Here is a 14,197-nt window from a genome sequence, read left to right as displayed (position 1 = left end):
TTATTGACAGATTTAAGGGTTCCTTTTCTTCAGTTCCCTCCTATTTGTGATCTTACCTATACTCTGGTTTCTAGAACCCCATTCTTGGTTTTTGGCTAGAAAGTCAGCGCTTTAGCCTCCCCATTGCCAGTGTTCTGCCCTGCAGTGTCTGCCACTAGTGCACCAGGGGGAAGAGAAGAGTGATGATACCTCTTTACTGCTGCGGGATTGATGTAGAGGAAGGAAGGTCCAGAAGGTTCCAAGTCATTACCCATGGTTCTACTGGTGGGGCGGTGGGTCTTACTGCATCTTTCCTGAGGCTCTCTTAGAATACTGCAATTAAATTAAAAAGGGTTTTGTCCCATATCCTCCAACCTCCTTTCTGGTCCTCTGACTAGAAAGAGCAAATTGTTCCTTGGACTCTTTTTCTCTCTGTCAGCTAGCATTTCCAGTTTTCCTGTTAAATGTCTTTTTTCTTTTTCCTTTTTTTTGAGACAAGGTTTTGCTCTGTTGCACGATCACAGCTCACTGGAGCCTCAACCTCCTGGGCTCAAGTGATCCTCCCACCTCAGCCCCCATGAAGCTGGGACCACAAGTATGAGCCACCACACCTGGCAAAATTTTTTTTTTTAAATTTTGTAGAGAGTGTCTCCCTGTGTTGCTCACTCTGGTCTCAACCTGAGCTCAAGTGATCCTCCTGCCTTGGCCTCCCAAAGTGCTGGATTACAGGTGTGAGCCACTGCACCTGGCCTTGTTATGTGTCTATGTGTGGATTTTCTAGTTTATTCTGTTTGGGATTTGCCTGGCTTCTAGAATGTGTGGGGTCATGTCTTTCATCAGTTTTTAAAATTCTGCATTCTATCTAAGTATTTGCTCTGTCCTATTCTTGCCTCTCTTCTCACAGCTAATGAAGCACTTAGAATTTTTCACTGTATTCTCTACAGGTCTTCTGTTTTTTTTCCAGCTGTTTCTCCCATGGTGCACTGTGAATAGTTTCTCCTGAGTTATATTCCAGTTTATAAACTACCCCTGATTGGCTGCATTCTATTACATCTATTTACTGAGTTTTAAAGTGCAGTTTTTACGTATATTCTTGCAATGTTTATATTCAGTTCTTTTCCAGATAAAAAGTCCATAACTTTTTATCGTATAGTTTCCCATTTCCTGCAAGTACATTCACACACCTTATTTCCTTAAAGAAAGAAAACAAATCTAATACCTGCATCTGTGAGTTTGTTTTCATTGCTTCAAGTAATTCTTGCCTCTGGAATCTAGTTTCCTTATATAACTACTTATTTTTTACTATGTGTTACTAGACATATTTGAAAAGTAATTTGAGGCCTACAATGAAATTACTTTTCCATGGAAAGTATTTACATTTTATTTTATCTGTCACCTGGAGGCATTACTAGTGTGGGAACACCTTAAGGGAAGTTCAATGCTTAAGATTCTTTAGATCACTGGGGCAATTCTAAACTTGCCTGTTCTTTTACATTGGTTCTTCCACCTCTGATTCATTATCATCCTAAAAGTGAAAGTATTTGGGAGTCTCAGCCTATTGTGTGGAGGGTCTCCTGTTAGGTTCATCACCTTATATGGGCCCTGAACTTTAATTTCTGTCCCCCTCACTCATAAGGTTGTCAGAGTAAGGGTCCATGCTTGCTTCTCTTATTCTCTTTACTTTTGGACTTGACATTCCTTATTGTCTGGAAAATCTCTTTGATGTTTTAAGATTATTCTTGTATTTTAATCAGGAATTGTTTTCAACAGGAACATGATGTAAATATCCTAGCATGCAATTTTCAGAAACAAGTAGTTTCCCACAATTGAATCTTTGTTCCTACAGGGCCAAATCCTACTCTTTCTCTTGGCATGCTCTGCACTTAAGCGCATACTACTTGTGGCATGGAATCCATAAATGTTGATAAAGAGCTATGCCTAATTCTATCAGAACAAGTAATCATTTTTAGAAATTTTTGCTTAGAAACCTGGTAAAGTGCTCTGCATGTAGCAAGTATACAAACAGAGTTTGTTGAATAGCTGCATAAAACAAATGGGCTAGATTTTACTTCATATTTCAAAATTCAGAGAAAGAGAGTAGTATTAAAAGACATAAGCCAAAAATAGATCATTGCAAACTGAGTACAAAGAACCATTCTATTTCTTCACTCTTAAAAAATTAAAATTTCAAATTAAGTACCAATGACCAAATAAGTAAAAAACACATTCAGAAACATACTATATATCTACAAAGAATACTTCAAAATGTGCCTCCAAACTTCAGGCACATAATTCCAATTTTTATTGAATGTAGAGATTTTATGAAAACAAATCCAAAGCAATCCCATCATGGAACAGCCCTCTACCATTTGGTTATTTTAAGACTGTGCAATTACTTACATGGCAGAATACACACACTATATTAAGAAAACATAAATTGGGTTTGATATGCAATTGTTTTCATCTTACACCATTTCCATAAATTTCACAAATTATAACAGGTTGCCATTTTACTGAATATCTGCAACACTTTACATTGTTCAGGAAGTAGCTACTTCCAGAAGGCTGATATTCTCCTCCGAGTTGTCTTTGGCTAAGTACTACAGATGTGATTCAGTCCAAACTATATGCCCAAACTGATTAAAATTCTCAGTCTCTCCTAGCTTGAGACCTTAGATCCTGAGTTATAACTTTGACTCGATCTTCAAGTTGAGATGCTTCATAAATATTTTTCTTAAAACAGGGCTATTTAACATAATTTCTTTTTCTTGAAATATGAGTGTTTTTGATACAAAAACATATATTACACATGAGAATGTTTAAAGCATCAAAATAATGATTAAATTTTTTACATAACTTAAATGACAGGACTACAATATGCCCCCCACTTTTTTGCTGTTTGAAGAGGAAAGCTCTGTAACAATTTCAAATACATAGGATTTAACTTATGTTAATATCCTGTTATAAAAAATAACTATCATATAAAGAATTTAAAATAGGCAAAAGTAATTAGTTCATTTAAATTTATACTTATACATTGGTGTCAATGAAAATATGCCAAGTTGCCAAGAAATTTCTAAGGATTAAAGTGGAAGTAAAAAAACCTGTTTCAGGCTTCATTTATTGCTACATAATGACTACTTCAAGGGTCATCTGGCCTGTCGTCAGTCACTCTTAGAAGTGGTAAATACAGTGGTATACTTTGGAAGGAAAGGAGGAAAAAAATAATGCATTGTGATACAAAAATATTACCTATATATAAATTATTAAAGATTTATAAAACACATTCAGAATATGTTCTTGCTATAAAAACAACATATTTAAATATAGAAGCAAAAAGTCCTGAAGCACCTGCAATTATTTTAATATCCATTTAATCAGGAAAAACTATATATATGGATATATAATACATATACATGTAATAATTTGAGAAGAAAAAAGGCAAAATTCTGATTATAATCCAAAAAGAGTTTATCTAATTATGGAGGTAGGTCTCCACTCCAATTATACAAATAAGTTATCAGTTTTATTCAAAGAATTATAAGTCTAAGACCTCGAAACTGGTTTTTGTGCCACTGAAATACAATTTGACAGACTTTAGAAACCAGTATTCTAACTGGCATATACACAAAGCAGATATTTCCTTCATAAGGTTACATCTGAAAAGAGCCTTCATTAAAATCATTATTGGCATAAAGAGGTATACCTAAGTGCAGATACTTTGGCTTAGCATTTAAATAACACAGTAAATGCTACAAATTTCTTAAAAGAAATCCTTGTCTTTTTAGTACTTAAATTAATTGTAAAGCTTCAGAAAGTATGGATCTCTTAAATTTTTAGATATTTAAATATTGTGCTAATGATTTGAAAAGATCATTCCTGCCTAAAGAGCAAAGCTTATGTGTTTCGAAAAATCAGACATATTTATACTTTTAGTGTTTGTGGCATTTCAGCTTTAGTGCTGGAGTTAGTTTTAACAAATTAGGTTGCAATATGTAATATGGCACATTCTTTCACTAAAAAAGATGTTCTATAATGAAAAACACTAATTCTATTTCTAATGGTAAACTAGAGTTGGAGGTCCCACCATGGATCACAGGTATCAAAGCACTATCAAGATCATTTAGATAATGCTGAGGCAGAAGTTGGCCTTCAGATCCTGCCTGAAATTCAACCTAGGAAAAAAAAAAAAATCTTGATAAGAAAATGAGCAATCTTGTTTAGCTCAGAATGTGAATATAAAATAAGTGAAATAATTTAAAATATCAGTTCAAGCATGTTAAATAAAATATTTGATATATTTATAAAAAAATTATACATTCTCCTGTATCTTTTATCTGTCTACTACATAAATTATAATTGTTCCTCCCCATATATCATAAAGATAAAATTGCCACTATGTCACACTTTACGTTTCCTCTAAATGAACACATAAACAAATTAGAGGGATGAGGCTTTGAATAACTGCCGACATTACTTAAATTAAAAACCCCATGGTATTAAAAAAATCTACTTAAAATATTTCAAATTTGTTATTGCAATAATATTTTAGACTCTAACGTTGGTGCAAATTACACTTTAATACATTTGGCTAAAAAAAAATTTACAGTGCTTACTCAAATAACAAATAGTGGGTGCTTCCTTGAAAAGAGGACTTTTAATAGTGAGATAAAAACAAAACCCCTTTTCCAGTAAGAACCATGAGTAAAATATATCCTGGCTGGAGAAAAGCAAACCTTCAGCCTATGAACTCACCCATGTTTAGCTTAACCATTCTAATGAATTCTCTGATTTGAAAATCTATATTGGATGTTGGAAAGAGTTACTTGGATGTCAGAAAGAGAACTTTCAGTTCAAAGAAAAACAAATTGTTTTTACATGCAAGATGATCATCACTCCTTGTTAAGAGAAATACAAATTAAAATAATACTGGGGCCAGGTGTGGTGGCTCATGCCTATAATCTCAACAGTTTGGGAGGCCAAGGCAGGAGAATTGCTTGAGCCCAGGAGTTCAAGACCAGCCTGGGAAACATAGTAAAACCCCATATATTTAAAAAGCAATAATAATATTAATAATAAGGTATTATTTTTCACCTATCAAATTGTCCAAGTTCAAAAGTTTGATTATATACTTCTTTGATAAGGATGTGGGGGAAGCCAGGTGCGGTGGCTCACACCTATAATCCCAGCACTTTGGGAGGCCACAGATCACGTGAGGTCAAGAGTTCAAGACTGGTCCAGCCAACATGGTGAAACCCTGTGTCTGCTAAAAATACAAATATTAGCAAGGTGTGGTGGCACATGCCTGTAGTCCCAGCTACTCGGGAGGCTGAGGAAGGAGAATTGCTTGAACCGAGGGGGCAGAGGCTGCAGTGAGCCAAAATTGTGCCACTGCACTCCAGCCTGGGTGGCAGAGTGAGACTGTCTCAAAAAAAGGATGTGAGGGAAAGAGCTCTCACAAATTGCTGGAAGAAATAAATATAAAATGACATAACCTCTATTTGGGATAATATGGTAATATCTATTGAGTATATACTCAGGCCTGGCAATTCTACTCAGAATTTTTCTTATAGATATACTTACGCTTATGTAAAAGCAAAATATTGTGGACAACCTGAATGTCTATCAACATATATCAAATATGCACGAATAACTAGTTAGATAAATTATGGTACATTTATATAATCAACTACTATGCCGCTGTTAGAATGTCTGCTAGTATTAATATCTTTAAGATATATTAAAGAAGCAAGGTAAAAAATGTGTAAAAGAGAGGAGATGAAAAAGGAGGACACACACTTATTTGCTTGTAGATGCATAAAATCACAAAGAATACATAAGAAATGAGTAACACTGATTGCTTGGCCAGAGAGGGAGGACAAAGAAAAGTATGGAGGTGAACTGATGGGTTGGATGTCAACAGTAGGAAAGATATTTCCAAGGCTGCTGCCTTATACAACTCTACTGGGAACCATTTACATTGTAGTCTGGAGTTATTATCTCCAGAGTCCACCAGTTACACAGAATACATTGTGAATGCTGCTCTCCGCAAATATTCAGTGAGGTGGTCCTGTTATATATATACTTTTAGACTTTTAAGATTTTAAATCATGTACGTATAGAATCTAGTCAGAATACGTAAATTTAAAAACCTACCTATAAGGCAGAGTAGTCATGGAGAAGGGTTCAGAAAGCTATGGCCTGCAGGCCAAACTTGGCCCCACTGGGTAAATAAAATTTCACGGGAACATAGCCACACTTAATTTGTTTACATATTGTGAACGGCTGCTTTCCCAATATAATGGTAGTGTTGAGTAGTTGTGAAAGAAACCATACTGCCTACAATGTCCAAAATAGTTACTGTCTGTCCTTTTACAAAAACAGTTTGCTGACCCCTGTTGTGGAGACTAATACAGATAATATATGTGAAGTGTGTAGCACACATTTGATGCTCAACAAATTTTCATTCCCTTTCATCCCAAAATAAAAGGTTGAAGAAAAACTTGATTATTTTAATATGCAATACATTCATTTCAAAAATACATCACAAAAACACGCCTCACCATATCAGTGTCAATGGAAACTCTGAGTCCAATTTTATTCATCCCATTACTCTTTAGAGTTTTCAGGTGAGGGCACAGCGCAGCACTACAAGCCATGGCTATTTCTTTTGCAAACTGATAACAAGTTGATAAAATAGATAAATCCTGGTCCTTTAGAAAGTAGAACACCTGAAATGTATTTAATTAGGAAACAAGTCATGATTAAAAGTAACTTTAAAATGCAACAATTGCTGCTTTCAAGTTTAATTAAATTCCAATGTAAAGCACCATGAAAAGCATTAGTTGTGAGAATTCTATATCGATAGCTTGATCTTTACTATAAGTAAAAACATAAAACCAAAAGTTATGGTAAATATGGAAATGTCTCAGCAATTTTTGCCTAAAGGCTTGTTAAATCAGTATGAGTCTACCCTGTAAAGAACATCTATATGAAGTTAAGATAAAACAAATGATGTTCCATTGTGTCTACATTCTCTGCAGGTTCTATTTTGCACATGTAATAAAATCACAAAGAATGCATAAGAAATAAATATGAGGGGGAATAAGGAGGTAGACTAAGGACTTGGGAGTCTGTAGTTTCATATCCTCTAATTTAAAAAAAACTAAAACATGAAAAAATAACTTTCATATGTGAATGCTGATTATAAATTAATGACAAAATATCTTATTTTTCATAAAATCTGAGGAAAATTAAAATGTGGTCAAGTAACATATTACAGGACAAAGATGGCAATGCTGCCAACACAGCTGGCAGGCAGTACCACCATTTGATAGCCTGAACTAACCCTATGGAAATCCAATTCTGGTGTATAAAATTCTGGGGTGGAAATGTGTATGTCTCAAAGTGTAGCATAAAAAGTATAATAAGCGATGCATAAATATTTAGAGGTTGAGTATGCACAATCTGTAAAGAACAAAAATCACATTGAAACACAGCACGTAAAGGGACCTTCTTTCTTAGTTACCTCGGTACACTTTACAATCTTCTCATCGGTTTCAAAATCTGCTTCCAGTTTTATTTTTTCACTTGGAAATCCTTGTAATGATATTCCATCCACTGAACTGATAACACTATGAAATAAAACATAATACAATAGAATTATTAGCACCAATGTGTTTTTTGAAATGAATTATTAGATTTGAACAAAGGGAATGAGGGAAAAAATATAAAAGAAGATATGTCAATTATATACAAAATAACTAAATCTGTAGTTCACATTCATTTACCAAGATTTCTTGATTGTGTAGTAATCTTTTTTGTTCATCAATAAATTGTATATCTCCTTTTTCATATGCCCAATTCAGACCTAAAGTTTAAAATACCTTAGATAGTCTAATAGAAAAGCTGCCTCATGAATTCAAAAACTTTATTTTGGAATCCTTCAGCCCTCTTTTTCCTTCTTTACTCCAGACCCCTTAGCCAATCTCAAAAAAAGAAAGAAAATGGGTAACTGAAGAGAGGAAGGAGTGGCAGTAATAATCTGTGAGGCCTCTAATGTAAAGATTATTAAATCCAGTTGTTTGTATTTATAGTCAATCAAAATAATACAGTATATATCATCCAAAGGGACTCTTTTACTTATGTGACAAAAATAGGTACCATCTGAAAGAAAAAGTGTCTTGCCTTTTCAGCCCTGGCATCAAGCCCACACTGCTACACAACAGATGTTTCATCATCAAGCCCCTCTCAAATGGACCATCCTGGCCCAAAAACCACACCACCACTTATGAGGCTAGTTAGGTACATGTTTGAAAAAGATTGCATTTATTAATTTGAGTAAAGGCATTTAAATTGATGGTATAAGTATATATTCATTCATAAAATATTTAATTTTATAAATAGGATATTTTAATCCTGCACTTTCCTTCAAATCAATTATATTTTAGAATAAAAAAATTCCTACCCTTTGTTTCCTTTTTCTTCAGCATCTACCCAGCAGATATCCACGTATTCTCTCAGGTCTACTGCATCAACTTTCCCACAGGTAATTTTAAAGTCTTTCTGTTCTCGTAAAGCTAGCCGCAAGCCATTCATGGTCTCTGGAGTTATTTGTACCATTAAGCCATCTAGAAATGAGACTAAGTTTCACATTTCTTTTGCCAAATACCAATGTGTATATCTAAGCCATAAAATTTGCTATCAAAATATGTTCTGTGTAAGATACAAGTTTTAAATCATTTGCTAATCATCTTAATGGTTGTTTTCCACTAGGAAATAAGACAAGTATTTTGCAAAGTTAAGAATTTTTTTTTTTTAAGGTTAAAACAAAGATGAGAATTTCTGCTTCTGGCTATGATGAAATAACTGGTACCAGATAGCCCTGTCATTACAACCAACACTAAGACTAGACAAAATATATGAGATAACTGTTTTTAGGTTCTGGACAATAGGCAGTGCAATACTGAGATCCCTAGAGGGAAACTGAAGAGGTTAAGCCCATGGTTATCTCCAGGCAGAGAACTCAGGTAGGCTTAGTGGGTCACCATGAGGAAATTATTCCCAGGCAGAGAGCCCTTACTCTCTGCCCTGAGCTCTCTGCCTGGGGATAATTTCTTCAAGGTGACCCACTAAGTCTGCAATGGCCCTATTGGCTGAGAACTCAGAGATAAAGAGTTTGGTGAAGCCTAGAATCTGCAGTCAGGACACTTAAGAGAGGGGCACTAGAAAACTGCGTGGAAGACTTTGAAGTCTTTGGACTAGAACTGGGGACACAATAACAGAGTGAGACTAGATGAGGCTTAAACATAGCATAGTGTTACAGCATGGGGAAGAGAACAGAGGTAACAGAAGTCAAATAATGTTGGGGAATTTGGTCATGTGGACCAACCAAAGTGGAGACTTTATTAACACCTCATTAACAGGCATTGTAGAAAAGCCAAAATGAAGCCCTTACAAAATCTGTAGGCAAAATAGATTTGAAGACTGAGTACTGTCAAATTAGTGTGGACCGGTAAACACCTTAGGATTTCTACAAATCCATCTTAAGAAAGTGAAAAATCAAGTCTATACAATGTCAAGGTGATCAACCATGAAACTGCCTACTAAAACATAAACAAACCTTCTTCAGCAAAATGTACTTAGAATCTAAAGTTTCTAAAGCATGTAATTATTGCAGGATCTGGCCAGCAGCCCACAAAGCAACGGGGCTCTCTCTTTATTCCCAGCCAGATCAGCAGGTTGAGAAATAATAGACACACAAAAGATAGTGAATGCTGGGTCCAGGGGGGTCACCGCCTTCTGGTCCCGTGGTGCCAACAATGCATTGGATATACCAGCATTTATTATTAAGTTTAGTGAGGGCAGGGGTAGCTTAGTGAGGGATTTAGGGTCATTTGATTATGAGGTTAGATGGTCACATGGGGATGAAGTAATTCTTTAACATAACATCTGTATGCAGAAGTACAGTATACAGAGATAAGAATTTACAATATAGTGTGTGCATCAGTAATTTCTAACAGAGCCTTAAAACAGAAACACAGTCTTTCCATAACCTATGATTAGCAAGATATTAATCAGCAGTAACAGTTGCAGCAAAAGCTGGTTACAAACAATCCATAGAAACAGGACATGAAGCTAGACAACCGGTTAGACCAGAAATTCTCAGAAAGGAGTACGCCTTAACCCTAAAGAGGCCTAGAAGAGCTGTGGCAAGATGAGGGCGTTTATAGCCCTAACTTATCCATATGGACAGGCACCCGCCCTCCATGCATCCGTTTATAGGCTCTCCACAAGGGTCGCATTCCATTCCCAGAGCTATGAACATCTGCTTTTCTGGGATAGGAATCTTGGTGATGTGAAACCTCCCTGACTGCACATCCATTCATAGGCTCTCTGCAGGGGGAAACACATCACGTGCTGTTGGCTCATTCTGGCAGTCCAACCTGGCATTGTCTTTACACAATCTTGCATGCAATTTTGTATTTACAATAATCAGGAGCATTTCATCTTTTATTCTGTAGCAATAGTTTCAGGGGGTCTCCCTACATATAACAATGACAAATACATAACCAAAAATTACTAGACAGGCCAGGTGCGGTGGCTCACAACTGTAATCCCAGTGCTTAGGGAGGACAAGGAGGGAGGATGTCTTAAGGCCAGGAGTTCAAGACCAGCCTGGACAACACAGTGAAACCTCATCTCTACAAAAAGTTTAAAAATTAGCCAGGTGTGGTGGTGTGTACCTGCAGTCCCACCTACTCAGGAGGCTGATGCAGGAGGATCACTTAGCCCAGGAGTTCAAGGCTGCAGTGAGCTATGACTGTACCACTGCACTCAAGCCTGGGCAACAGAGCAAGATCCTGTCTCAAAAAAAATAACAGAAATTACTAGACAGAAATGAGAAAATGTGACCCCTTCAGCAACTGAAGCCAACTTCAAGATGGCCAATTAAGCATATAAAAATTTTAAAACAGCTATAATAAATATATTCAAAGAGGCTGGGCGTGGTGGCTCACACCTGTAATCCCAGCACTTTGGGAGGCCGAGGCGGGAGGATAATAAGGTCAGGAGATCGAGACCATCCTGGCTAACATGGTGAAACCCTGTCTCTACTAAAAATACGAAAAATTAGCTGGGTGTGGTGGTAGGTGCCTGTAGTCCCAGCTACTTGGGAGGCTGAGGCAGGAGAATGGCGTGAACCCAGGAGGTGGAGCTTCCAGTGAGCTGAGATCACGCCACTGCACTCCAACCTGAGTGAAAGAGTGAGACTCTGTCTCAAAAAAAAAAATATATATATATACACACACACACACACACGTGTATATATACACATACACCTATATATATACACACATATATATGTATATATGTATGTATATTCAAAGACCTAAAGGAAACACATTCAAAGAATAAAAAGCAAATATGGGCTAAATAAACATATAATAAATCTTGAGAGAAATACAAACTGGAAAAAGAAACAAAAAGAAATTCTGGAACAGAAAAGTACAATCTAACTAAAACTGAAACCCCAAAGGAGAGACTTAATAGTAGAGTAAAGATGGCAAAAAAAATAATTGGAGAACATAAAGAAAAATCAGTGAAAAGTATCCAATCTGAAGAACACAAAGAAAAAACATTGAAGAAAAAATGAGCAGAGCATCAAGAATCTATGGGGTGACACAAAACAATCTAACACACACACGCACATATATTTGTGTACACACACACACTCACACACACACAGTGGCAGAGTCCTAGAAGAAGAGAGACTGGGATCTAGGCACACATAATTAAGCTGATAAAAACTGAAGATGAAGATGGTATCTCAAAAACAGACTGATGCCAGGAGCAGTGGCTCACACATGTAATCCCAGTACTTTGGGGAGGCTGAGGAGGGAGGATCACTTGAGTCCAGAAGATTGAGACCAGCCTGGGCAACATAGGAAGACGTCATCTTTACAAAATTTTTTTTTTTTTAATTAGCCAAGGTGGCATGTGCTTGTAGTCCCAACTACTCAGAGGCTGAGGAAGGAGGATCACTTGAGCCCAGAAGTTCAAGCCCCAGCCTGGGCAACATAGTGAGACCTTGTCTCTACAAAAAAACAACAACAAAAAAATAGCCAGGTGTGGTGGTGTGTGCCTGTAGTCCTAGCTACTCAGGAGGCTGAGATGGGAGGACTGCCTGAGCCTTGGAGGTTGAGGCTGCAGTGAGCTATGATCATGCCACTGCACTCCTGCCTGGGTGAGAATAAGACCCTGGGTGAGAATGAGTCTCAAAAAAAAAAAAGAGAAAAGAAATAAGAAGGAAAATATTTGGATATCTCAAATCCCATTATCAGAATGACAGATATGGCACATAAAAATAAATCATAAAAGTTCACTTCTTAAAAGGTATTAATTGATAAACATGGATCCAGATGGGTGTGCTTATGATTATTGCTTCTATTATATTAGAAGTCCCAACCAGTAACCAAAATAAATAAATAAAAAGCGTAAGAATTGCAAAGAAAAAAGCAAAATTACACTATTTCAGCTACATAGAAAATTCTAAAAGAATCGACAGATAAATTATTATAAGTAAGAGTATATAATGTAGCTGGATGTAAGTTTTAAAATGCAGAGATAAATGTATTTCTATATACCAGAAACAGATTACAATTTTAATTTAATAAGATACCATTTACATCGGCAATAAAATTGATAAGGTAAAGGAATAAATCAAGAAAATATATACAAGGCCTAAACCAAAAATCATTAAGTCATGTACCACAAAACAACATTTCAGTCAATGAGGGATCACATATACAACAGTAGTCCCATAAGATTATAGTACAGTATTTTTTACAGTGCCTTTTCTGTGTTTAGATATACTTAGATACACAAATGCCATCAAATTATAACTGTCTACCATATTCAGAACAGTAACATGCTATACAGGTTTACAGACTAGGAGCAATTGGCTATACCATATAGCCTAGGTATGCACTAGGCTATACTATTTAGGTTTGTGTAAGTGCACTCTATGAAGTTTGCACAATGACAAGATTGCCTAATGAAACATTTCTCAGAATGTATCCCCATCACTAAGCAACACATAACTGTAGATTTAAAATAAGTGAGGGTCTACTATATGAATAGGAACACTGAAAATGGAAAATGTGCCAATTTTCTCAAAATTAAGCTAATGATTTAATGCAACCCCAGATAAAAATTCCCATGGACCTTTTATAAACCTGACAAGTTGATCCTAAAACTAATATGAAAAAATCAAAGGACTGACACTGGCCACGGCACTACTGAAAAGAAGAATAAAGCATATGGGTGCCATCAACCTCCTGAGTAGCCTGGGGTACAGGTGCATGCCGCCATGAAGTTTTCATTTTAATTGTTGTAATTTTGAACTCCAGAATTTATATATTTTTTTCTTATAATTTTATCATTTCTGTTGCTTCACTGATATTCTGTTTGGTTAGACATCATTCTCATGCTTTCCTTTGGTTCTTTAGACATAGTTTCCTTTAGTTCTCTGAACATATTTTAAATAATTGATTTATACCTTTTGTCTTATAAGTGTAATGTCTTTGTTTCCTTAGGGACAGTTCCTGTTACTTGCTTTTCCCTTCACGTATAGACCATATTTTCCTGTTTCTTTGCATGTCTGGCAATTTTATGTTGAAAATGAGACATTTTAAATAATTAATGAGGCACCTCTGGAAATCAGATTTTGTCTTCTCCACAGAGTTTGTTTTTGTTGCTGTTTGTTGTTATGTGGCTTTTTTGAACTAATTCTGTAAAATCTGCATTCTTTGTCATACATATGTAGTCACTAAAGTCTCTGCTGAGTTAGCTTATTAGCTGTCTAATTATTGAACTGAGATATCCTTAAATGCCTGAAACTAATAACTATCCTAGTCTTTGCTGGAAGGTTTATGTGCTTGTTAGGGCATGCCTTCAACATTCAAGTCAGGCAGTGGACACCTCTGTCTTGGCTATCACTTCCTGCTTGTGCAGAGGCTCAAGGTCAATCTGAGGTGGACACATAGGACCTTCCCAGGTCTTTCCTGGGCATTTGTACATCCTTGTATTTGCAACTTGCATGTGACCCCTTACCGACAAAGCATTCCCCAGCTTTTCCTTTTAACCTTTAGATTTGCCTGTTGTTTGCCTCAATTGTATTCCATAGCTAGAGGCTGGTTAAATACTTGCTGTATGCATA

The 14,197-nt window shown here is 36.1% G+C and overlaps 1 protein-coding gene across 5 annotated transcripts in view; it reads right to left on the bottom strand.

The window, feature by feature from the left end:
• Positions 1-2,238: 2,238 nt before the first annotated feature.
• Positions 2,239-14,197, bottom strand: part of ZFYVE16 (zinc finger FYVE-type containing 16) — a 72,261-nt gene continuing 60,302 nt past the window's right edge. For all 5 annotated transcript variants that reach the window (XM_054487336.2, XM_063665445.1, XM_054487333.2 and 2 more), the window contains 4 exons: positions 8,447-8,609; positions 7,508-7,613; positions 6,543-6,710; positions 2,239-4,154 (listed from right to left, as the gene is read on the bottom strand). In XM_054487336.2, the coding sequence (XP_054343311.1) occupies positions 3,996-4,154; positions 6,543-6,710; positions 7,508-7,613; positions 8,447-8,609 (596 nt within the window). In that variant the 3' untranslated portion in view covers positions 2,239-3,995. The remainder of the gene's footprint in view (positions 4,155-6,542; positions 6,711-7,507; positions 7,614-8,446; positions 8,610-14,197) is intronic.

The sequence above is a fragment of the Pongo pygmaeus genome, chromosome 4 (genome assembly GCF_028885625.2).
Source record: "Pongo pygmaeus isolate AG05252 chromosome 4, NHGRI_mPonPyg2-v2.0_pri, whole genome shotgun sequence".
NCBI lineage: Eukaryota > Metazoa > Chordata > Mammalia > Primates > Hominidae > Pongo > Pongo pygmaeus.
The sequence above is the reverse complement of the archived record's forward strand: the minus strand, read 5'-3'. Positions and strand labels throughout refer to the sequence as shown.